This window comes from Strongylocentrotus purpuratus, unplaced genomic scaffold (genome assembly GCF_000002235.5).
Source record: "Strongylocentrotus purpuratus isolate Spur 01 unplaced genomic scaffold, Spur_5.0 spur5_scaffold_1, whole genome shotgun sequence".
NCBI lineage: Eukaryota > Metazoa > Echinodermata > Echinoidea > Camarodonta > Strongylocentrotidae > Strongylocentrotus > Strongylocentrotus purpuratus.
In genome coordinates, this window is record NW_022145594.1 from 47534221 (window position 1) to 47561326 (window position 27106).

General features: G+C 36.2%; 1 protein-coding gene across 4 annotated transcripts in view; it reads left to right on the forward strand.

Annotated features, from left to right (window-relative positions):
* LOC100893354 (dixin) overlaps window positions 1-24172 on the forward strand; it is a 46476-nt gene extending 22304 nt beyond the window's left edge. For 2 of the 4 annotated variants that reach the window (XM_030978377.1, XM_030978376.1), the window contains exons 2-17: window positions 3227-3356; window positions 4292-4417; window positions 5102-5393; window positions 7406-7582; window positions 8383-8582; window positions 9737-9885; window positions 11305-11397; window positions 14727-14936; window positions 15919-16065; window positions 16918-17022; window positions 17436-17531; window positions 17978-18079; window positions 18904-19063; window positions 19906-20014; window positions 21171-21279; window positions 23376-24172. In XM_030978377.1, coding sequence (XP_030834237.1) covers window positions 3227-3356; window positions 4292-4417; window positions 5102-5393; window positions 7406-7582; window positions 8383-8582; window positions 9737-9885; window positions 11305-11397; window positions 14727-14936; window positions 15919-16065; window positions 16918-17022; window positions 17436-17531; window positions 17978-18079; window positions 18904-19063; window positions 19906-20014; window positions 21171-21279; window positions 23376-23450 — 2280 coding nt within the window. In that variant the 3' untranslated portion in view covers window positions 23451-24172. Of the gene's footprint in view, window positions 1-422; window positions 891-3226; window positions 3357-4291; window positions 4418-5101; window positions 5394-7405; window positions 7583-8382; window positions 8583-9736; window positions 9886-11304; window positions 11398-14726; window positions 14937-15918; window positions 16066-16917; window positions 17023-17435; window positions 17532-17977; window positions 18080-18903; window positions 19064-19905; window positions 20015-21170; window positions 21280-23375 lie in introns of those variants that run through there. The other 2 variants (XM_030978378.1, XM_030978379.1) reach the window with 2 other exon arrangements.
* The last annotated feature ends 2934 nt before the right edge of the window (window positions 24173-27106 follow it).

Below are 27106 nucleotides of genomic sequence, written 5' to 3' on the forward strand. Positions count from 1 at the left end.
ACAATAAAGGTGTTTTGTACGACTGTGCTGGTGGTATACATGTACATCAGGGATAACGTTTTTCTTTTTTTTTCTTGACATTGTATATCCGTGTGAGTCAGGTTAGAACTGATTGCTACAAAGTCATTTTCCTGTTGTACTTATCTTAAAACTGCTGGTGGTCTTCGCTTCACTGTCGATATAAATAGCTGTAGTGAACACAGTTAGTGAACACGTTTGATTGCTCACCTGGTGGATGATACAGCTCTTTATTCAAGTTTGAAATAATGTTTGTTTTGGATTAAGATCTCTATTAACATTCATGACATACACTGCATGTGACTGTTAACTGGTATAGACATTAGCCTGCATGAATGAATGTTTCATGGGGATTCTCTTGCTTTCAGGGAGAATAGAAACGAAACGAAACGAAACGAGGAAAAGAATGTTTTGGAGGCCAGAAGATTTGACACCACGACATATGGGTTAAATCATAACAGTGTATGATTTATTGGATGCTACCAGATTTATGGTGTCGACAACCAGATAATGTCACGTTCATGTGCTCACTGGTATTTCTACTCAGACTATATTCTATTTTTTTAATGTGATATTGTCTCTGAAGGATAGTTTAGATGCTACAGGAATGCTATTGGCCTACATGTACATTGTATGTACTGTATGCTAGCTGCTACTGTTGCGTAAGAATGACCATTACGCAGGTGGTTATCGGATCGTAACAGGAAAACTAATGAGCTCACAGAAGTAAAAGGTCGACTTGTGTGTGTGAGATGCGGTTTGCGTGGATGTTTCTTATCGGAACCGTCATATTTTGAAAGGAAATACCTTGAGAAATGCCTGCCTTGGATATTTGGAAACTTATCAAACTGAATTCTTGGCTCACGTCAAGGGTAAATTATGCTTTCTTTTATGTATTAGGAATGGAATATACTGAGAGGTAAGGGAGTGAGGGAGAAAAAAAGAGCGAGAGAGAGAGAGAGAGAGAGAGGGAGAGAGAGAGAGTGAGAGGGGGAGGGAGGGAGGGAGGGAGGGAGGGAGGGAAGGGGATTTCAATGTTACAAAAAGGGAAGTAAAGAAAATGTATAAGGTGTCAAACATAGCAGTTCTATGACTTCTAAAGAAAAAGTAATATTTTGTCAACAATAAAAAAAAAAATATATATATTAATTGTTGACTTAAACAATTATTTTTATTGATTTCATTTTTTTATTTTATTATTACAATTTTTGTGGTTACAAGGAATGCCTTTTCTTAAAATCAAAGTAAATCAATTTTGTTTAATAGGGAGGTGTGTATTTTGGTTTTAAACATGAAACATAATTACAAACTGCCTTTTTATATCAAACTAAGATTCTAACACGTACATTTAGCACAAACAACTCTAATACAGTGCATATTTGGTTGTGATATTTCATGCTGGTTTGTGAGATCATATTCTCAAAAGGTCCATTTGAGCTCCCAGTTCTCATATGAGTTAGTATTACTGCAGCGATATGGACTGTATATGAATGGGTGTGCATTATTCTCCCTCATTTAGGGGTTGTTTTATTCCATAGTGAGCGGAGATTTGACGTCAGAATCGTAATAGCAAGTCATGTGACCACTTTAGAGCGTGTCTAGCCAGAGGCTGAATTCTTCAATAACTTAGATTTGAGTGCACTTCTTACCCCTATCTGTAAATTAGGCTGCTTTCAAGATAATATGACTTTGCTTGAAATGGAGTTTCATACATTTTGAAAGGTTATCAGCATACTGCTTGTAGACAACACAAACAGTCCTTTTCAGGACTACACACCCTCAAGAAAGATTACCAAGAGTCCTTTTCAGGACTCCTCAATCCTCTCTCTCTCTCTCTCTCTCTCTCTCTCACATGGTGCACCCGCAAGCCTATTGTATATGTTATCAGCATGTTTTGATGCAAAAATATATTGCAAGAGAGTCATGATACATGCACAAAAAATGATGAGATTGTAATTTAATTATATTCTGTTCAATTTATATGTGTGTTAATGTTATTTTTCAAAATGAATCTATGGTATATTCCTCATGGTAGTCTTGGAACAAAATATAAAATAAGATAAAACTACAGGAGTATTTGAGGCAATATAAACATGTTGAAAGCTAGCATTGAAAACACAGAATATGTTTATAGGGTAAAACGTGTGTATGTTTCAGAGCTATGATTGTACATGATTTGTATGTACAATGTTTGGCAATATTTATGCTCTTTCACTACATGTATGTTATCTACATGTATTTTACCAATTGTACTTTTAAAACTCTAATAATATCACAACTACACAGAGAATTAATCTTGACAACACAACACCATGTACAAGGGAAGAATAATGAATTCTGAATAGGGATGATCCCAAAACATACTGAACTTTTCGTTACCAGGTAATCTAAAGAAATTGCCAACTATACATCTATAACATTAGCAGTGCTGTACAACATGATATTTTCACTTTTTATATTCATCTTTGAAATAAAATAGGTACTGTACATATATGTAGCAACGTAAATGAACCTTGTGTTATATTTGTCCCATCTCATCCGTGACTCGTGAGACAATTAAAAATTTCTCTATGGGCGACTGACCTTGATCATCTAGATAGCAGTATTACTATTGCCACAGTGATAGTCATTAATAGGCCATATTAACATTTTTAATATACGTGTACACATGTATGATCAGGTAGAAATATTGGATCCATATTGTGTGTATTGCAATTTTTTATGACACTTTATTATGTAACCAATAGGAAATGCTTACATATACATGTACATATTATGATACATTCATGTGTATAATTTTTTTATTTTTGGGGTTTAATAGCAGAAAACAAACCTGTTTTGATTAATAAATGAATCATGTTGCTGAACACTTCAATAGTATATGAGATTCATGTGTACATCTTTACATGTATGCCATATTTTGTTAATTTAATATGGAAAGTGCATGTGTGCAATGTAGCTACAGTGTACATTGTACATCCTTCTTTTGTTATTCTACAAAAGTCGACTTTTTAAGGAATTAACTCGACTGTGCTGTGCATATTAAATACAAATCAAGTTCAACAACTGTTTCATGTAGCTTGCATAGCCTTTGTGAACACCAAAAATCACTGTATTTTATTATTTAAAAAAGGGAAGAAATAGTTTATCTGTATAAAGTGTTACATCGTTTGACCATGTTTTCTTTTTTCTCTTTTTGTCTCTGCAGCAACAACTGCAAGCGTACGTGGCGTGGGTGAACTCTCAGCTCAAGAAGAGAGCAGGATGTCGGATGGTGGAGGATCTCCGGCGGGACATGCAGGATGGCGTCGCCCTCGTTCATCTCGTTGAAATAGTCTGTAAGTAACGAGGTTAATTAATAATACATTTAGCTCCATGTATGTGGCTCAGTTATGGAAGTTACAAATGCAGTGTATAATGTTCGAGTCAATCAGTCTATACAAGCATCTCTGACTTTCCTGGTTTCAAAGCGAAATATATTACATGTAATTTGACTATGTTGCTCTTTTATGACAGCAGTAGAAAAAATAGAAAATTCCATCTTCTTTCAAAGCTCAATACCGTAAATCTCTGTGTATAAGGTGCACTTTTTTTCCGTCGTGGAAAAATCGAAAGTCGGGGGTGCGCCTAATACACAGGTACAGCATATTTTGAGTTCTCAAAATGCTACTTTTTAGTGGTTTCCAAAAAATCTCATAAAAAATCTCACTACATAATGCAAATAAAGAATAGGATCTACTATTTGAAGTAAAACTACGTTCCTAATTTGAAGGGAAGAGAGTTTTTCACAAAACACTTTGCCGGCCGAAGCTCTCCCGTGTCTCCAGCTCACTCACCTGTATCATGCAGCTCACTCACACGGGGGATATCGAATCACCACTCAGAAAGTAGCCTGTCTAAATTTCGATTTGGACTCGGGAGGAAAAATTTTCTGTCATATTTAGTTTTAAAAACAACATTGTTACTATTCTTTTTTTACTTTGACTTTTTGACTGTAAAGTCGTAATAAATAAAAAGTCCTTCCCAATTCCCTGCATCATGGCTTTGGTTTCCGAATGGGACCGCATGCTGAAATAAGTGACGATTGAGTTGGTGTCAGCAAAAAAGCAAACCCAAAAGGATTTTTTTTTTTTTTTTTTTTTTAAATCTCAAAAATAGGGGTGCGCCTTATACACAGAGATTTACGGTACCTCTCCTCTCTTCTCCCATGTATATTTGTTTACAGTATTTATGATATGCCATTTTAAAAATTTGAAAATTTTGTTTTCTTCAGCTGGAGAAGCCCTTTCTCGAGTAGACTATGACGCGACCTCAGCGACTGTAATGAGAGAGAATGTAGAGCGCGTCTTACAATTCATGGCTTCCAAGCGAATTAGAATGCATCACACATCAGCTAAAGGTTAGTCTAGATCAGATGTATTGCAGTTTAACCCTGTACACAGTTCAAAGAGTTAAAACTTCTTCCACTCGTACCTTTATTACTAGCCAGTGAAAGTGGTTAGGAATGTTATTTCGAACACTATACAATAGGGACTTAAATACTTAAATACACAATTTTTGAAAAAGTTGAGTCCATTGCAACCTCTTGAACAAAGCAATATGAAACCACCCCCCCCCCCCCCTTTATTATTATATGTAAGAGTGCCCTCCATCTTATTAGGGGTGTTGGGCAGGTTTAAAGATGTTTTGCCCAGATGGATGCTTAAGGCTTGAAGAATGGACATTAAAGATATTAATGCCCAACCCCACTGCAGGGAGAAAATATACGTTAAACAATGATGATGATGTTGATGAAGATGATGATGATTGTCGATTGGTGATGATGATGATGGTGATGTTTTTGATGATGATGATGATGATGATGTTGTTGTTGATGATGGTGATGATGGTGATGATGATGATGGTGATGATGGTGATGATGATGATGGTGATGGGGATGATGATGATGATGATGATGATGATGATGATGATGATGATGATGATGATGGTGATGATGATGATGATGTTGATGATGATGATGATGGTGATGATAATAAGGATACTGATGATGATGTTGATGAAGTTGATTTCTGTCTTCCAACAGATATTGTTGATGGTAACCTCAAGTCCATCATGAGGTTGATCCTAGCCTTAGCAGCACATTACAAACCCAGCAGTGTCAAGCAAGCATCCCAGGCCTCGCCCATGGGTGCATCACCATCGACGCCCGGTACACCTAACTCCACCCCTCAGAGGAAGAGCCAACGCCAGCCCTCGTTCACCGCCATGGCAGCCAATGCAGCGGCAGCCATTCACGACGCGAGGAAAGAAGCGGCCGGAGCAGGCAGTGGCTCGTTGAGGAGATACAAAGATATGACACCAACGCATAAGCAAGGGTATGATTGAGTGCTCCGTGTCTCGTTGTTAAACGAATCGTTTCACAATGTTAAATCTGAGATACACGGCCCCACATGTAAACAGTGTCTGTGATATGGTGTTATATTGAAGCCCTCAAAAAATTGCGCTTCAAAATAATAATAATAATAATAATTAACAACATTTGTATAGCGCTTATCACAAAATATGTCTCTAAGCGCTTAAGAAAAATAGAAATAGAAGGAATTACAGCCAAATATTAAGTTATACATAATAGATAGTGGACAATCGAGGGGGTTGCATATGCAAATGAAAAAGGCTATTTAACAAAAATGATCAAGAAGTGCCTCAAAAAAGTAAAAACCTTTGAGTGACCGGTTTTACCATTTTCGTTTTCCCTAATAGACTGTAGTGTTATGAAAATCGTTTCACAAATACAAAATTTGATTTTGATTTTCAATCATAAGTATCTTGATAATAAGACAGGCGATCGGCTTGTAAAAGTCATGGGGTTCCTGACTGACCTAAAGGTCTATGATTATCATTGCAGCATGAGCTGAATCAAGGATTTTTTTAAAGGATCTAAGACAAAGTTACCGGACCCCTTTAATGTTAGGACAAATGGGACTGCATGGGATCACTTAACCTAGCCAGTCCTAATGCGAACCTTAGCAGGATGAATTATTGTTTTTTAAAATACTTAGTTTAGAACTGGGTTAAAGGAATATTTAAGATGTCGATGTTTATTTGATTACAATAGGAATATTAATTTCATCAAATAAGATTTTTACTAGGAAAAAAAGGTAAACAAATACAATATCACCTAATCTCTGTAAAGAAGTAGCCCACTGTGTTGCCTGCATGCCACCTGAATGATCTTATCTTCATAATTTGTCCTTCACGTTTTATTTAGTTGCCAAGTCACATCACACGTTTGATCGTTTGTAGCACGTTCTTATAATTTTGAAGCACATTTAATGTTTGAATTTTGATAGCAATATGCACCAGTATTCTGGATTAACCTGTTTCGTTTAATTTGATATTCTTAATGCTAAAACCAATTTGATTGATTAATCTAATTAATTAATGGCTTGAAGTAGTCTTGTACTTAAAGCTAAACACTTCCTTTCAAATTAAAAATTGTAAAGATGGTAACATATTTTTGACCCATCATGGACATTAGATATAATTTTCCCCCATTTTAATTCTTTTTTTTTATAGTTAGATCAATAGGGGACTATTTGTAATATTCAATATATAATTTTTAACCATTTTGGGGAGAAAAGAGAATATTCAAACTACATGATATTATGTAAATTTAGACTGTGCATACATGTACATGTAGATGCACAATGTAATATGAACCTAATTTTGTTTACTTTCTGATAAAACTATTTTATAGCAAAGAAGTTTATTATTATAATTTTAAGTCAATGTATTATTTTATATTTTAAGTTGAAACTGATTAATTTTAACCAGAGTGTCTAATGAGTGTTTCTTTGTGTTTGTTTTGATTATTTTTTTCTTTTCTCATCTCACCTCACCCCATGCCCTCACACACTAATGCCCCTTCCGCTCCTCCACTATTTGATTTTCTAATTGCTTTAAATTATTTTCTAATCTTGTACCATTCTAAAATCCCATCTGATAAAACCTAAAATTTACCCAATTTAATGTCAATATACACAATTTTGTCCACTTCATCGCATGTTAAATACTTGTACCTTTTTGAATGGTGGTCAAACATACTGCATTTGAATAACAAATATTGGATTGTACACTTTAACAATCTTTTTCAATAATCCACTTTAATTTTTATGATTTTTATTTGGATTGTCATTAATAAACTGTTTTTTTAAATACAAATGTTAACATTCCTTTAATAATCTTCAAACCAAACTTCTATTGGGCAATTTTTTATTTTTTATTTTTTTTAATATATTTTTTTTTAATGAAAAAAAAAAAAAAAATAATAATAATTTTGTTAAAAATATTTATTTTAAATGGGGGTTCAATGATTGCATGTATACAGGTCCACCAACCACCATACAATGTCCCCCTCCCCCGTCCATGGTAACTCCCATATAGGGGCACATCATACAGGGATGGGGTCCCTCTACCCCACTAGCACGCACCAATCCTACCACCACCACCACTATCCTCCTACCACTACACCGACCCATGACTACCAGCACAGAGTCTTACCAAGGTACCCACCGATTTTTACTTTGTCATCATTTTTATCGTTAAAGAGAAGGTTGAGTTCTGGGAAGAGGTGAACAATAATTTGTGAGCATTGTTGCTGTCATTATGCAAGTTTGGAAGAACATCAGAGAATTTGAATTGAATAAAAAAAGTGAACATACCCGGGTAAATGGAATTTGAATAAACTATTATACCGGTAATACAAAATTTGGGTATGGGGTCATGAATTTGGTTTCATTTGACAATATTCAATGATTGTTGTCGCTTGAGATTGAGTCTAAAGTGATGAAATTGTAAATAAACTTGTTATGTTGTATAGCTCCCTCTTAAGACTGATATTACTTTAGCTTTAAAACAATGTTTCTTGACTACAATCGACAGATTTGCTATTCTCGGTTGGAAATTATGTATCAGAATTGCAGAATCTGACATTTTCATGGTCGCAGCTACCATGGAATGGCCTTAGGCGCTATTTGAAATTTAGTTGGAGCACCAGAATTTTTTTTGGATTATTCAAGTTCTCAAAGCTACATTTTCTAGTGCTTATAATACATCCGCAGGGGCATCCAAATATATCAACATCTTAAAGAATTACTATCCATCTAATTTTCAAAATTTCCCAAAACTTTGCATTACCTTTAATAATAATAATAATAATAATAATAATACATTTATAGAGCGCAGAAACTATCCAACTTTAAGTATATATATTCTACTGCGCAACAATCAACAGGCAATAGTAATAAAAGCAAAAGCAATACCCCCTTTAAAGCTGACACTTTGATATTTGTTTTTCTCTCACAGAGGTGAATCTAATGATGTCCCTGACGGACCGCTAGCTACAGGGGCTAGTAGCCCTCTACACCCTTCAGCTATGGTCGCCTCACCTAATACCACCTCAGCCTCAGCTAGCCCTATGGTGAATAGGATGGGCAGTGATCGCAGGCGAGCTATGAGTCCCAGGCAGCAGATGAGTTTAACTCATATGTCAGACTCGGATCAAGGTAGGATAGACACCCCTTTTTAAACTAATGAAACATTCCAGTCAATTGCCTTCGCTGTGCATAATATACCTATGTGGGATGTATCCATTTATATTATGGGTGGGGATACTTCTTAATGATAAATGATGTATAACACATTAGACAAGCTATGAGTCCCAGGCAGCAGATGAGTTTAGCTCATATGTCAGACTCTGGTCAAGGTATGATGGACACCCCTATTTCATCAGATAGGACATTCCAATCTAATGCTTCCACTGTGCATAAATGACATATGAGTGATGTATCCATTTATATTAAGGGTGGGGATACTTCTTAATGATAAATGGATAAGACATGAGACAACTTCACAAGCTATGAGTCCTAGGCAGCAGATGAGTTTAGCTCATATGTCAGACTCTGATCAAGGTAAGATGGACACCCCTATCTTATCAGATAGAACATTCCAATCTTATGCTTTCACTGTGCATAAATGACATATGAGGGATGTATTACATTCTATTTCAAGGGGGAGGGATACTTCTTGATTATGATTAGGGTATATAACCTTAGGCAAGCTATGAGTCCTAGGCAGCAAATGAGTTTAACACTTACATCAGACTTCTATCAACATTCCTATATGTATGAAGTATGGAAATTTACATGAAAATTTGTCATCCTTTTGGGAAGTTTGGATTTATGTCTTGCAAGTAAAAATAGTACATACTCTCAAAAAAGTGTACATGATATTTGATGTAGTCTCTTGATTAATGAACAAAAAAGGTAATTGTTATCTTAAAGGCCATCTACACTAGTTTGTCCAGGAGGGATTATACCTCCCTGCAAGGTCACTGACATGTGGTTATCTCATCAAATCAGCTCTCAATTAACATAAGAACAGGGGATCATGGGGGAACAACGGTCACCGATTAGACATTGTTTGCTATATAGAGGGCACAAGTAGCTTTAAGTAGTGCAGTGGGGCTTTAAAAGAATATTCCAAAAGTTTTTTTTTCAGGAAGGGTTACCCCAATAGTCATCCTATTGGTCGACACAAACAACAAACCCCCAGTCTCTGTGTAAGTGACAACCTTGGCATCAGCTTTGATAACTTTGAATGTCCCTACAGGACATTATCTCCCAAGTAATTTGAACTATGACCTTTTAACCCAAAACAGGAAGTGCAGGTGAAGATGGCGGTCCCCATTCACTTCCTAGTTCACGGAGGTCATCCATCTCACTCAGTGAAGCATTGATAGAAGAGCAAGCTCTCATGGGGGATAGCATAGAAGACACAAAGAAGTTATTACAGAGTCTACAAGAACTGGTAGGTTTATTCAAATTACATAACTGCCAACCAATCCCATTTTGGAGAATTGATCCTTATAGCGGGGCCTCCAAACTTACTCATACACCCAAGAATCCCCTCTTTTCTCTGAATTATGTATGTGTCTGTTAATATACAAATAATACACATCAGTGAGGACATTACTTAGTAAGAATTCCCCACACGAGGTACTTTGGAACAGTCTAACACGCCGAGGCGTTTGGACTGTTTTGAAGGTACCGAGTATGGGTAATTTTACTAATGCCCTAACAAAATGATGTTTTGTAACATAATTTTGATAATGACCGACCATCACCATTGGATAATGACCAGTCATTATCCAAATTACGCTTTCAACCAATCATTTGATTAGGATCCACGTCATCTTAAAATAAGGAATAGTAGTGGGCCGTCGTGGGGAATAGGAGCCCATTTGGGTGATTACCTAACAACAGGTGCTGTCAGTCACCAGGATTAGCCTTCACTTTTATGATCAATTTAAGCCTTATTTACAAAAAAATGAGCACAAGTCCTCTGTTGCGCGCAGTCGCCATTTGTGTAAATGTTGAAAAATATGTGGCGGTTTACTGCATCATTTTCTAACAGGCCTATACATGTAGGTACTACCAATGTAACACCTGTTTTACCATGGACCAAGTAAGGATGGACATTCATCGTTTTCTTAACAAATTCATTATGATTGTCTCGTCAATGTCATCTCAATAACATTACGTACATGTTTCTTCACTTTGATCTCATGAGGTCCATTGCCAAAAAGCCGGGACAGAATCAAGATAGTGATCTTACTCATGTTAATCTACATGCGCAGAAGATATTAACTCGCTTAAATCATGGAAAATCGATGTGCAGTTCTGGTTTATAATCCGAAATTGTTGTTCTGGTACTGTATTTTATTTTGAAAAACATTTTGATATTACCAGATGAGGTTATATTTGGATTGGTTGTGATTTAAAATCCTGTTTCCCCCCAATTTCCTCATAATATTCCAAAGTTACAACGCACAGGGCTTATAAAGATCATGGCCTTCTAATTATTTTGTAAGGTCATGGGTGTGTGCGAAAGTGTGCGAATAAGTAATAATACATTTCATATCACCAAAATCGTCTGCGTTTCAACTTTGCTGCTCCCCATTGGGGATGTTTTTATTTAAGACACACTCTTACAGAGCACACCATCCAAACAAAACCCAAGAGAGGGAAACTGCTCCTTTGTCAATGACCAAAAATGCTTGAGCAATCGTTATTGTTAAAACAGCTGAATGTTCTCATTAAGATGCACATAATCGGGAGGCGGTGGATCTCATTGGATCAAAGAAAGAATCACATCGAATGTCCTTCCGTAATAGGTCCATGGTTATACACATACCACTCTTTCTCTTTCTATCTCTCTATCTCCTAGCTGCTGCATGGTAAGATAGCGGAGGAAGATGGAAGCTCCGAAGCGGAGGAAGACCAGATTGAGTTTGAAGGAACAACAGCTAAGGAACAAGTGGTAAATATAAATCAATTACTCTTTCATTTTTGAGAATTCAGTCACATGTCTGATAAATGTTCTGTAGGAAATCCCCCCCCCCCCCCCCCCCCCCCGAAGGACCAATACGAAGGGCAATCTATCCCATGAGTGGAAAATAAATATATGTATATATATTTTCTTAATATTGAAAAATAAACAATCAGATGAAAGAAAAAAAAATGAAACAAATGGTGGACAGTATAGAGAAAGAAACATCATGGATTTGTTCACATCCTATGATGTCATACAATATGTGCATTTAATTTTGTATTTACCTTTGCTTTGTAATTATGTTTGTTATTGCATTACTGAAATTATATCTGCATTATGGAAAGTAATGCAGATAAAATGTAAATATTAATGAATTGAATTTCTTTAATTCATTTATCGTTGTAACAAATAATGATAGATGCAATTCATTTTTTTTTTTCACTAGAAATCTTGATTAATGTGATCAATGTTTCTGAAAGCTATGTCAATTTAAATTTTGTAATAAAAAAGATACCAGAGGGGTCCACACTCACTTCACGGTTAAAACTAGGGATTCGGTTAAAACAGTGCAGGCTAGGCCCCTCTTTAATTTGGACATTTTGGGGTTCTTTCTTTTGGATCCCGTTAAGTTTGAGCCCTGTGTATCACATACTACTACTATAAGCCTTTCTGTTTAACAGTTGCTGGCTCAAAGATTTATTCAGTTCTGCTTCATAGATTGCCAGCTAAGTCGTGTAAACTAGACCCTGTCTATACTGTTCTCATTAAGGATTGCTCCTCTTCATTTGCATCTGTTATCTCACAGATTGTCAACTTAAGTATTGTTCAGGCATGCGTACCTTCTGTTCTTAAAACGGCACACATTCTTCCTTTACTGAAGAAACCCAATCTTGATTCTGAATTACTAAGTAATTACCGTCCAGTTTCTAATCTCCCGTTTTTATTCAAAATACTTGAGAGGGTGGTGTTCTCTAGATTAAATGATTTCTGTCTCGATAATGACCTCCTTGACCCATTTCAATCTGCATACCGTCCCCACCACAGTGTAGAAACCCTCCTTGTTAATGTATCCAACTTTATACTCCAGGAGATGGATGGCGGAAAAGTAACTGCTATGGTACTCCTTGATTTGTCTTCCGCCTTTGACACTGTTAACCACACTGTTCTGGTGAATACCCTCATGTCACTCGGTATTAAAGGTCAAGCCCTGGAATGGTTTAAATCATACCTGTCATGCCATTCTCAAGCTGTCTTGATAAACGGCTACCTTTCAGATTTTGTACCACTTACATGCGGAGTTCCACAAGGCTCTGTGGGCGGGCCCACGCTTTTTTCGTTATATTTAACGGGTTTGAAGAGTATTTTTCATCGCCATTCTCTCTCTTATCATGTTTATGCTGATGATATTCAAATATATACTTCTTTCAAACCCAATCAGAGCAATGCAGCCAGCGCTATCCATAACATTGAGACTTGTGTACAAGATGTTCATAATTGGTTAAACTCACATTCACTGAAATTAAATCTCGCCAAATGCGAATTTATAATGTATGGTTCTGAGACTCAGTTAGAGAAGATTTCTTCCATCACTTCAATTACTCTTGCTGGACATGAAATTACCCTATCTAATGTATGTCGCAACCTTGGTGTGTTTCTCGACTCAAACATGAAAATGTCTACTCAAATTCAATATGTCTCAAAATCAGTACGTTATCAGTTACGCAATTTGGGTTTTATTCGTAAATATCTTAACCGTGGTGCCACCGAGAAAATTACTCATGCTTTGATTTCTTCTCGCTTGGATTTTGGTAATGGCCTTTTGTTTAGTTCGCCTCACAACCTACTCGCAAAATTACAAAGATTACAGAATGCTGCTGCTCGTGTCGTGACCCTGTCCAACAAGTACAGTCACATCACACCAGTCCTCAAATCACTCCATTGGTTGCCCGTAGAAAAACGTGTTGTTTTCAAGATTATTTTGCTATTATTTCACTGTATACATGGCTCTGCTCCGCAGTATAACATCGGCTTGATTAAGCATTACTTTCCTTCTAGACAGCTACGTTCTCAAAACTCTGGCTTACTTGTTACTCCTAGGGTTAAAACAAAGTGGGGGGAACGAACCTTCGCTCATGCTGGGCCTTCGTTATGGAATACTCTCCCTCAATGGGTTAAGAATAGCAGTTCTGCTGAGGTGTTAAAAAACAATCTTAAGAAATATCTGTTTAATTTAGCTTATAATTGATTACCATTACCTTTCATGTCTGTACCTTTCCTATCGCACTTTGTATAAATGTATCATGTATGTATTTCATCTTTTGCACAAGCTGCGCCTTGAGCATTTGACTGTCAAGTGGATTTGGCGCCTTATAAATCATATGTATTATTATTATTATTATTATTAGAACTTGGTAAACTCTTTTTACCGTGACCCAATTTTCATGATGCTTCTCTTAGGTAAACGAGACTCAACCAGCAGCACTAACTAAAAGTGCTTTCAACTTACTTACAAAGTTCCCCTCCCCTCTCACTTTATCTCTTTCTTTAAGGTCGTATTGCAAGCTAGATTAAACCAGCAGCAATATGAGTGCTTTCAACTTACTTACAAAGTAACTCCCCCCTCTCACTTTCCCTCTTTCTTTAAGGTCGTATTGCAAGCTAGATTAAACCAGCAGCAATATGAGTGCTTTCAACTTACTTACAAAGTAACTCCCCCCTCTCACTTTCCCTCTTTCTTTAAGGTCGTATTGCAAGCTAGATTAAACCAGCAGCAATATGAGTGCTTTCAAATTACTTACCAAGTAACTCCCCCCTCTCACTTTCCCTCTTTCTTTAAGGTCGTATTGCAAGCGAGATTAAACCAGCAGCAATATGAGTGCTTTCAACTTACTTACAAAGTAACTCCCCCCTCTCACTTTCCCTCTTTCTTTAAGGTCGTATTGCAAGCGAGATTAAACCAGCAGCAATATGAGTGCTTTCAACTTACTTACAAAGTAACTCCCCCCTCTCACTTTCCCTCTTTCTTTAAGGTCGTATTGCAAGCTAGATTAAACCAGCAGCAATATGAGTGCTTTCAACTTACTTACAAAGTAACTCCCCCCTCTCACTTTCCCTCTTTCTTTAAGGTCGTATTGCAAGCGAGATTAAACCAGCAGCAATATGAGTGCTTTCAACTTACTTACAAAGTAACTCCCCCCTCTCACTTTCCCTCTTTCTTTAAGGTCGTATTGCAAGCGAGATTAAACCAGCAGCAATATGAGTGCTTTCAACTTACTTACAAAGTAACTCCCCCCTCTCACTTTCCCTCTTTCTTTAAGGTCGTATTGCAAGCGAGATTAAACCAGCAGCAATATGAGTGCAATCAACTTCGTAACGAGCTGTCAAAGGTCAAGCAAGATTGTCGTAATCTCCAGGGTACCAAGGCGGGGCTACAGTCACGGTTGACTGAGCAGGACAACGCCATCCTTCAGATGAAGGCCGATAGTCTGAAGATGGGGTTCACGCAACAGAATTTAGAAGCTGAAAATGTAAGTTGACTTCCATGAGTCCATGTGTATATTCATACGTTTGGAGGCATTCATTCTTGGAACTCATGATGTGTAAAACAGGGTCTTTATTGTAAGACTACGCACTTCACAATCACAGGACTTATACATCTGAAATATGAAGTGAAGTAATTTTGCTCTGGCCCAATCAGTAATAGACAGGTTTTCAACTCTATATCTACTATAAGTATCTATAAGTACTTTCAGCTTTCTGAGTATCTCAAGAAAAGTTGTGTGTGTCAACCTGTTTAGGTATTAAGCACTAATTTTATTTTAAAATGGTATTTGTCAGTTCAAGCAAATTTTATGGAAGCCGCAATATATTATGTTATTAATTTAGTGAAGTTCAGTTATAATTGCATGATAATGTCAAGTAATTATCTTGCATCATTCATTATTAAGTATGCAAAGTGAGATCACAACAACAACAACAACAAAATGCCAATGCCTTTGAGAGCAAGCCGTCTCTGAATATTCACTTTCAATCTATTGATGCCATCTTTTGATCTTAAAGATAAAGTTGAGTTCTGATAATGTGATTGCTTCGTGAAAGAAACATTGTGGAATCAATCAGAAAAGGTTGATCATCTAGCATATAAGTATTTGTGTGTTTTGCAAGGTTCTGGAATCATCAAAATGATAAGAAATTTGGCCAAGTCTGGGTAAAGTTACAAGCACTGTACACAGAAGGATGTATATGGGACTACACAAACACATGGCTTAAAAATCCGCCCTGATTTTTACGATGTTACATGCCATATTTAGAATATGAAGGCATTTCAAGAGCCATGCTTTTCAGGGAACACGTTTTATGTGATGTTCTTCCATCCCGGTTAATAACAATGATAACGCTCACAAATTATTTTTCACCTCTTCCCAGAATGCAACCTTCTCTTTAATCTTGAATTTGCTATCTTTCCTTTTATCTGATATGGATCTTTTGATTTTGATTTTGATTTGATAGTCGGAGTTGAAGAGAAATTTTGAAGAGAAGGATCGTCAAGCGAGTGACATCAGTAGACAGCTTGGTCAGAAAGATAAACTTCTCGGTCAACAGCAAGAACAAATTGAAAGTCTGACCCATCAAATGCTACAGCTCAACTCATTCAAGGTAATTATCTGATAGCAATTTGGGTTCTATCACTATGAACATGACAGACAAAGGAAGAGTACAACATATACAGTTCCTCAATCTACCCTCAACAATTGCTGTGGTAGACAAAAGAACATCCCTTCACTGCTATTATGTAAAAATGTGTAGAACAGGTGAATATGCATGTGACACCTGTTCTAAACATTTTTACATAATAGCAGTGAAGGGATGTTCCTTCGTCTACCACAGCAATTGTTGAGGGTAGAATGAGGAACTGTATATTGTGTCCTCTTTCTTTGTCCGCCATGTTCATAGTGTATGTAATATAAAAAATGAGAGGAAGATTTAATTGAATACTTGAAGTAAGTCTGGGAAAGAAGAAGAGATTGAAAGCCTTGCTTATCAAATGCTCCAGCTCAACTCATTCAAGGTAACTACTGATAGCAATTTGGGTTCTAATTATGCATTCAATATATTTGTTTGATTTTGTTTATTATCTGTATAATATTATATACACTTAAAATATTGAATCAAAGCATATTATGTTCATGAAAATGTATGATGAAAAAAAAGAAAAATGATGCAGAAACCGATAATTCAAATCAAAATCAAAAAATCAAATCAAAAAAATAATTGTGTGCATTATTAGGCGTTTTGAATATTTATTGAAAATTGAATGTATCTCTGTTAATATTGATCGATTTTCTTCCAAAATTTGATATGTTGTTGCTGTGACAATTCTTATCAAGAGTAGCGTCCACCAGAATTAATAACATCCTACACTGTACCTTTTTCGTTTCAATGACAAATTAAATTTCTTGTTTTATTTGATTGTTCTTTATTTTGTATTTTGTATTTTTGTGAACCCAGACTCAGCTCCAGAACAGACTAGAGGAATCAGGAGGCTCTAATATGGAGCTAGAATCCCAGATACAGGAACTTAGTCATAGACTTAGTACAGTCGGAATAGCAGAGGTATGTAGAGACAAGTCTATTCAATTCAAAATCATTTTAGTCTCGAACATCAATAAAACATCAGATTGTACATTCGTAAATAATTACATTTGAACCAGAAAAGGAGTACAACAAAAAGTATACTGGAATGCTCCCCAGGGAGTAAAGATTGTGCACACATTGTGTGAGGGCAAGCACTGAATCCAATGACCGGGGTAATAGTATTTCTGTAAAGCGTTTAGAGACGTCCGAGATGTATTAAGCGCTATATATAAGAGCTGAATATTATTATTATTATTATCATCTCATGATAGCCAGGAGGGTATTATGTCTGGTAAACAATTTATATCATGTTGCAGAATACTGATTTCACATATGAACAAAAACTTTCATCCAATTTTCATACTTCCTCTTTTTTTCCTTTTTTTCTGCAGGCCAATCTAGCAGCACACATATCAGCACACGATAGGAAACTAGGCAAGCTTGAAGGTCACCTTCACAATCCAGATAGACCATCATCACTTGGAGAGGTAACTATCATCATCTCATCTTACTTCAACTTTCTCCTTCGCCCCTCTCTCTCTCTCACTCTCTTTCCCCTCTCTATTTCTGCTTCCCCCTCTCTCTCTCTCTCTCTCTCTCTCTCTCTCTCTCCTTCCTTTCTATCTCCCTCCTTTCCTCTCGCCTGTCTTTCCTTTACTTCTGTTTATTTCCTTTCCATCTCTCTCTGTCTCTCTTTCTTTTTCCTCCCTCCCCCCACCTTTCTTCCTTCCTACTCCCCCCCCCCCTCTCTCTTCATCGCTCCTTCTCTCTCTCTCTCTCTCTCTGTTCGCCTCTCTTTCTCTCTCTCTCTCTCTTTCTTCCTTCCCCCCTCTCTTTATCTATCTTCCCCTTTCTCTTCATCTACTCTATGTGTTCTCAATGCATCTACTAATGTAGCAGTATATTGACCTGGGTTCTGTATGTGCCTTTACAGGGGTCGGAGGATATGCAGACAATTCGCAGTACTCTAAGAAGTCTTCGTAGTAATATTAGTAGCCACGATCCTAGCCATCATCTTCTAGATTCCTTAGAACAGGTAGGTGTCTTGATGATCATTTGTTTTTGATAATAGTGATATTGATTTAGTGATTTGGTATTGACAATGATTGCAACGATGATAACAATAGTTGTTGTTGTTGTTGTTGATGGTGATGGTGATGATGATGATGATGATGATGATGATGATGATGATATTGATGAAATGGTATCGACAATGATTGCAACGATGGCTGATGATAACAATAGTTGTGTTGGTGTTATGGTGGTGATTGATGAGGAGGAGGAGGAGGAGATAGTGAAGGTCATATTCCGACATTGAAAAATACCGGCTTCATCAGTGATGTCAGCTAAGTTCAAATTAATTCAGTTCAATAGACCGTTTTACTTACATATTCAAATTTGATGCAACAAAGGTTGTTCTTGAGAACCTAAAAGCTTCCCAGAGACATGGCCAACATAGGAACAAGTAATATTATATGCAGACTGGATTCCAAATATTGTAGTTCATTCATTTATAACAGGTTAATGGACTAACTACGTCAATAGGTCCCCAGGTAAGAAACATCTATAAATTTGAATATGTTAATAAACCGGTCTATTCAGTTCAGTCCAGTTCAGTGCAGTTCAGTTTAGTTCAGCTCTATTGAGTTCAGTTCAGCTCTATTGAGTTCAGTTCAGCTCTATTGAGTTCAGTTCAGCTCTATTGAGTTCAGTTCAGCTCTATTGAGTTCAGTACAGCTCTATTGAGTTCAGTTCAGCTCTATTCAGTTCAGCTCTATTCAGTTCAGCTCTATTGAGCCATATTCAGTTCAATGCAATGGATGATCACATGCCATCTCCTTTGATTGCTTAACCTCACAGGGTATAGTATCTATCATGGATCAGCTGCAGGACTCTCACTACCACAACTCTCGTCCAATCAGTGAGTCTAGCTCAACGGAGAGCGCCATCAGGAGGTACAATCAGACCAGGTCATCACCGTCTGATGATACTCTCGGTGATCACAAAGAATCCCTCACAAGTGAGTCTCTTTTTGGCTTAGATGATACAAAAGATGATGTTGAATATTGGTTGTCTGAAAATTTATGGTAATTGTAACTATAATTGAATTGGTTTATTAAACAAAATCATGCAGCTCAAGGCTAATATTGTCTGTTTTACAAAGTAATCAGATATTTATATTATAATATAAACATCAAATTGCTTGAATGAATGGTCTTGTAATTAGGAACAGATATGCAGTACGATTTCCTTAACCATAACAAATTGTAACAATAAAAAATAAGAAAAAGTTGCTGAAAAAATTCGGTATTACATGGTTTTACAATTATAATATATAATATAATATAGTAATGATAATAATTAGTACATTGCTTAGTAAATAATGCTAGAACATCACTGTATTCAAAACATAAGTTTACCCAACAAAGTGATATTCCTTAAATCGTGCGGGAGTTCATAATTAAATTCTTGTGCTGTCTTTTAAAATTGTTATTTTGACCAAGAAAATGAGGTTCTTAATCTGAAACCTACTTTTGTATATATGTATTTACATATATAAAGTTATATGTTGCTATGTATTGATGTTTTCCATGATGTTTATATTGTTCAAGTAGTTTGTTTCTTCATATATGTTCATTTATGTACAGGGCCCCCTGGAAAACAGTACTTTGAATACTGACGGGGCTACCCTGTTAAAATAAAACGGAATAAATAAATAAATAAATAAATAAAAGAAATGGGACACAATCTTTTTTTTGTAGCAACAGTTTGGTTTTCTAAGACGGTTCCACCATATTGCAATATCTTTCACTGAATCAATTTTATGACTGGTATCTTTAAATTGTCTTTCCTTTCCTTTAGGTTTAGACAGATTGAGCCCAGCCAATAATAACTTATCCCAGCCATGTACTAAGGTTTTATATTTCACTGAGAGAACCGTCACGCCTTTCATGTCATCTATACCGAAGAGGTAAGTCGGCTTCACAAAATATAGTGGCACAAAAAAGAGGAAAGGACGAGGCAAAATAGTTAGTACTGTTTGGTGATTGAAAGTTCTTTTTTGACATATCAGAATTAAAGTTTAGCTAACATTAAGCCTCATCAACATCGAGATGGTATATGCATTTACTAGCTCCATATAAAATCATAAAATGATAAGAAGTATGCATTTTGCTTTCCGGACGCGTGTTTTTGTGCCATTTCATTTGGCTATTAAGCTAAATGTACCCAAGAAGAATAATTTCTAGTGTGATAACTCAACCAAATTTGGTTACTATAACTGTTATTTAAATACTTGCTTTTGATTGGCTGAGAGCTAAATTGTCACAGAGGTCACAGAGAAGCATTTGTTCTGGCTAAGAGGTTTTATGAAACCGTTTTCATGAAATCATTTTTATGAAACCAGGCCCAGAGCAGATCAACAGCAAATACATGTTGGAAAAATGACACTAACCTGCATTTATATAGCGCTTAATATGAAAAACCATCTCATAAGCACTTAACAAATATCATTAACCTGATCATCAAATTCATTCACACAGAATGTCACAGAAGTTTATTGCTTTTTAGTGGACCCCTCCATTTCCAACATGTATTTCTTATATATGTTTTAAATGCTTATAATTGATTTGTAATGTTTTGTTAGATACATGAATAAATTGAAATTGAAAATTGGAAATGTGCACCATCTCCACTCCATTGGGGAGTATTCCTACCATATGGTCACTGTGAGGGTATATGCCAATTAAACACAAAGGCTTTGTCATCATACCAGGTCCACATTTCTCTCGTGGATATGGAGTGGCAAATGTAGATTGATACTCTTGTTGTCATGTAGAGGTGTTGAGGTCCAGTGGATATGTCCCCCCGACTGTGGATCACATGATTAGAGATTCGAGTCCCACCACGGCGCTAATGTCCTTTGGCAAGACATTAATCTACATTTGCCACTCTCCACCCAGGTGTGAAATGGGCACCGGTAGGAAGGATTTCATTGAATGCCGTGAGCACCGAAATCGGTAGTCTGGCTATTATTGGAGGGCCTGGAGCACCTTGCATGGCGGATATGTGCGCTATAGAAATAACCAATATGGTTTTTCATTATTATTCTTCCTTTGATATTTCAGGTTAGGGGAAGTGACGCTAGCAGACTTCAAGCAGATCTTTGACCGAGAAGGGGCGTACAGATTTCACTTCAAGGCGTTAGATCCTGAGTTTGGAACAGTAAAAGAAGAGGTAAGCCTAATCAGAGCCTCGTTTTATCAAACTTGTTTCATCATCAATAGTGATCTGTCAGTTTATGACAGGTTCAGTGACCCATTCAAAATTCTATATCAAGTGTCCTCGGTCTTGAGCCATCCGTTTCATCGTTTCATACCCTGTTGCTCCACATTCTGTGGTTACATCATCTAGAAAGCCTTTACGAGATCTTCCCCTCTTCTTCTTTCCATGAATACGACATTCTATGACTCTGCGCATCAAGCCCTCATGCCGCATTATGTGTCCAAGCCTCTAATCTCTAATCGTTTGAATCTGCACCCGCTTTCTTGAGCTCGATGCAACACCTCTTCATTCCAAGACACTTGTTTACAAGTTACAATAGCTGTCATAACTAATATACTGAAATTATGGCATTTGATTCGCTGAGAGCTAATCTGTAATACAAAGTTAACATTCGTTCTTGATAACAAGTTTTATGAAACAGGTCCCAGGTTTTATGATTTGAACAAAGTAAACCCCTCAAATAATGTTTGGAATTTCAAGTTTGATTGGTTATATCTCTCTTGATATGGCATAATCATAGCTATGTTAAATGTTATTAGTACGAGTGTTTATTCCTTTTCAAAATAATACCCCGTTTGTTATGATTTTTTAGTCAAGGAATGTACGATTCACCAAAATAAGGGCTGAGGCCGAAAGTCAAAAATTGCAAAATACACTGCTTTTTTAAGGCTGTGCATTCTTTTTTCGTTGAATAGTGTAGGGCTGCTGTGTAGGGCACTGCAGAACAACGCCAGTGCTTATTATACAACTCATTCCCAGATCCTAATCAAATGATTGGTCGTGCGCGGTTATGTGTGATTTATTTACAATAGTTTCCAGTTGATGAGTTTAGAATAAATCGGAAGCGAAGTTCAGAACGTAACACACGTAACTATCACACGTTTCTTCAATGCGTACATGATGCGCAGTAGTGTGCATAGAGGTTAGAGTGCTTATACTATGTATGCATGGGCCTATTCTATATTCTTGCGCTGCACTAAGTGTAAATAGGTATATAGGTAAGTGCGCTTATATAATTAAGCCTATTAAACTTAAAATTTATTTGTCAGCCATACTGTCACAAAACAATCTTGAATGAAATTTTTTACATCAAATAGCAAGGATCTTGGAGTTTTGTAGTATCAATCAAATGATGCATGTTTTCATTCGCTCATTATACGATCTATCCGCCCTCGTTGATGATGTGTGTATCTATTGCACTCAGCTTAACGGCTTTGTGGGATAGATACACACAGCCCCAACTCGAGTGTGGATAGATCGTATAATGAAATCTTGTGCATGCATCATTTTTATACTAGTGAATTTTACTACTTTCCCCCTTTGACCCTGCCCCTTATTCTGATGTACTACTCGGCTCATTCCACGGCTACAAAATCATAACAAATATGGTATAATTTCAAAGAGGAATAAATATACTATGTAATGATGATAAACAAAGTAATAATGTCACGTGACAAGGGAGACACAACCATTCAAACCCTTTTTAGGCGTTAAGTTTTAGAGTAGTGTTTTGACTATATTTATTACATTCCCCGAGATAAATGAATTACATGTATGATGAGACCCAAAAGGCTATTTTAGTAACTTTTATATTCTTTCCTAACACATGACCACTTTGCATCCGTGACACTTTAAGTTTGTATATGCTTCTTGTAAAGTTGTAAAGTACAAGTAGATAAATTTGTCAAACTTCATGAAGAGTTACTTCTTGCAACTGATTTGCCCAAGATGTGATAAGATTATTTCGCCTTTTCCTATCTCCCTTTACCTTTAGTTTAGTGCTTAATGTTTTAATTTTTTTTTTCAACATTTAAGTTCGTTTGTAATTTCATGTTTATGCTATGTATATTTCTTTATGTAGTGGGGGCCCCAGTAATCAAGCCTTGGCTTTATATGTTCATACACGCATGATTTGTATACTGTTTTTTATTTTAAATGATTTAATAAAACGAAATGAAATTGAAAAATAAATGAAAATTGAAAAAATTATGGCTACCTATGAACATGTCCCTTGCTAATGACAATCTCATCTTTCCTTTATTTGTCAGGTGATCAATGATGATGACATACTCCCTGGTTGGGAAGGCAAGATTGTAGGCTGGGTGGATGAAGACACAGGCTGATACAGAGGGGGGTGACTCCGCTCCACTCAATAGCCTATTTACTTGATACACGCTCTTCTGCCAGCCATGGATGGATAGTGAATGGTGCAAAGCTTTGATATGCCATGATGTGTCACATGATATCTAGTTCTTGTGCTTCATGAGACACCAGAGTAATGCATTCCTTCATTATAGTTGTGATATTTTGAAATATTTGCACTAACTCTTTACTTGCTTCCGTTGATCATCGGAACGAAAGATGGTCTGCCACGCTCGACCTTTGTTACACTTAAAGTACAGTTTCCAACTGAATTATTCATACCCCTTGTAAATTCATGTTTTTTGTGTGTTTCGTAACTCAAAAAAGAAAGGTGGACTGGTTGAATGAGGGCCTCTGTTGAATAGTTTTAGATCTGAGCATCAATATGTCAAATTCTCAAGAAATGTGAATCGGAACAAATCATTTTTTCATATACCTAAAAAATTAGAAGACTTGGTAAGGTTACAAATAATTTAGTTGTTGACTGTATGATATACTCGGTACAATGAGGCCTTCCATTGTTTTGATCCATGGTGGAAAAAGAGTTCATGATTGGACCAGTGATGGCCTGCTTGTTCTGACTTGTTTTCAATAACAAGATTGAGCACATGATCTTTATCTCAAACCAACAATTTCTGTACAATAATTTAAACTTCTCCCAGGTTGCCTAACATTCCTGTTAGTGTCAATATAGCAGGCCTGATAAAAACCTGATTTAAATTGGTTTCCCAATTCATTTATTTTTTTCACTGATTTCTTTTTCTTTCTTTTACCCGATTTTTTTTTCCTTCCAGATTTTATCCAGATTTTTCCCTTATTTTCTCAATTTTTCCCTTTTTTTCCCTATTATTTCCCAATTTTTCTCAATCTAAAGGGGGGGGGGGGGGGGATGTTTTTTTACTCAAGGGGGGCGGGGTTGAGGGAAAAAAAACAACCTTTTTTTTAGTGCTCACTATCACCCCTGATGTTCATGTTTCTTTCTGGAGACAGCAGTGAGTATCACAAACTTTTGAATGAAAGAAATTTGGTTCAGATTGGCAAGATTTCCATGCTAATGAACTCACAAAACTACTTTTGCTATTCGAATTAGTTTCTTGCTACGAAAGTAGCCATTATTAACAAAGAGCAAAAGTTTCATGCCTTTTCTGGTTTTGCACGATATGGTCTGGCCATTCCAATGAACTATGTCAAGCACATCAATGCCAATAGCTGTACGTAGTATACATTATTGTGTAAGGGTGATGGGATCTCAGGGTGAGCACTGCCCCAAGCCTGAAAGACAAATTGGGTCAACACTCATTAGAAAACAGTTTGAAACAAAAACTGAGGCATTGAAGAAAGAGACTGAAAAGTCTTTGAGACACTGATGTCACTGTGAGCTTGGTTTTTCTGTTTTGTGGCTGCTTTCTGTGTTTTTTCCTGTTATTAAGAACAGTATTATCAAAAGTAGCCATTTTGAACAGCAGTAAACAGTCATTATGTTGGGAATGTAAAGTTAAAAAAAAATGCCTTTCTACTTCTGTACTCCCTTTCCCCCACCCCTCACCCCTCTTTTCCTCCTCTCCCCCCCCCCCCCCCCCCCTTCTCCCCTAAACTACTGAAAGCTGAAAAGGTCACGAATGTTCATCTTGTAATTCTCCTAGCATCATTAAAAACGATTTATTTACTTCATTATGATGTTAGGTGAAGATTCATCATGACTTTTTGTTAAAGTTTATTTATCAAGCACAATGCAAAAGGTACAATGTATGTAATGATTGTGCAATGAAACAGGTTGTTAAAATCTTTAGCATCTGCGGAAATGCATCTTTAAATCTCACATTTGAGCTTTGATCAGATATGCAGCGGTAAATTAGTGGGCTTTTTAGGCATATTTTTAATCATTGGGTCATCGCATTGGGTTGTGTGGTAGCATTACCTGACCTTTGTGTGAAATACGCAAGCTAAATACGCAAAGGTGTTACTGAGGCATTACTCTCTTTCAGTGCACCAATCAGCAAAACATGCTGCTCTTGATGTTAGGGGTTCCGTGTTGCCATGGCGATTCAACATATACTTATACAAAGGTATACAGTTAACAAATAAATTATCCATACCCTTTTGTAATTTCTGAAGTATGTGAAAATTGATTTGTCCTAATTTATTTCATTTTTCACTTCCGACTGGGTCTTTAACTGTTAACCATTATAATAGGAGTGCAAGTTTTACGAGGTTGATCTTATACAATCTAGCTTAACATCATTATTTCTTTTAATTATTTTTGGTGATTGGAATACTGGTTCCTAAACAGTTATAAGGTAGATGTTGATGTGATTGGCCAAACGTGGTCCTTTGTCAAAGAGCTACAGTTTTATATGCCACTTGAATTTGCTAAGCTATCAACGTCAAGTTTTACCATGTACATTTATAGAGTGGTGAAGTGTGACGTCATCAAAAAATCTGTTTTAAGAATATCTCAATTTTTTCTTCATTTTCCGAAAGAGCATCAAAAATAACGTCCAAATGTCGAAAAACCAATTGAATATGCTCTGGCTTCTAATGGTTAGGAGCCAGAGCATATAACACTGAGTTCCTATAGGAAATATATTTATTCAGATGGTCATATCTCAGCCAATACTTAACATATTAAATTGGTTTTTGACATTTGGACATTATTTTTGATGCTCTTTCGGGAAAATGACGAAAAAAATTGAAAAATTCTAAAAATATATTTTATGACGTCACAGCTTTGGTTCTCAATTTTGACAGTATTATAATTATTTGTGATATATTCAAACTAGTTAAGAGAATCCAAAACTGTTCACAAGGAATTACCATATTCAGTGCTATTCACAAAGCATACATGTACATCCAGGAAATGTAGTGATTTTACTAGCTTCATATCCATGTATAGGCAGGACTGAAGTTTCTTTGTTTGGAGGGTTGGGAAATGGGGGTGAATTTTGTTAATTTGAAATAGCGATGAATATAGATTCATTTTTCAGACAGTAATCTTTAAGAGAGGTTACATGTTTATGTTGTATTATTTTTGTGAGAATATTCTCACATTATTTATTCAGTCTTCTCCTTTTGACTTAGATGACATACATGTCACGTGTCATCTTTTGCCAGTCTTCATAATAAATAATGCTTTCCTGTAAATTATTTTCAAATGTTCACAGAGATTTATGATCAATGTACAGCTATGAATATAATTGTGAGAGTTGTTGATTATATCATATTGAAATCGATAAAAACAATTAAATCATTATTTGCAAACAGACACATGGACAATCTGGTGGTGTTTATACTTCTATTTGAATTCATATTTCTTTATTCATTCTAATTCATGCAGTGACGGTTAGGATGAGTTCAGTTGAGTTTATTGAATTCATACAGGGTAAAAGCCAGACACAGTTCAAAGACTGGTTTAAATCAGGGCCGTGTTGATAAAAATAATAATAAAAGAAAATATAAATAAAATTAAAAAGTTAAAAAATAGATATATAAATAAATTTTAAAAAAACTATACAAAAAACCTCAAATTTACAACCATAACGTATTGTACAAAGCCAAACAAAGTTAATGTAATCAATTGATGAGAAATATGTGAAGTGGACACAACAATAGAAGATTTAAGCTAAAACACTTTAGTAAT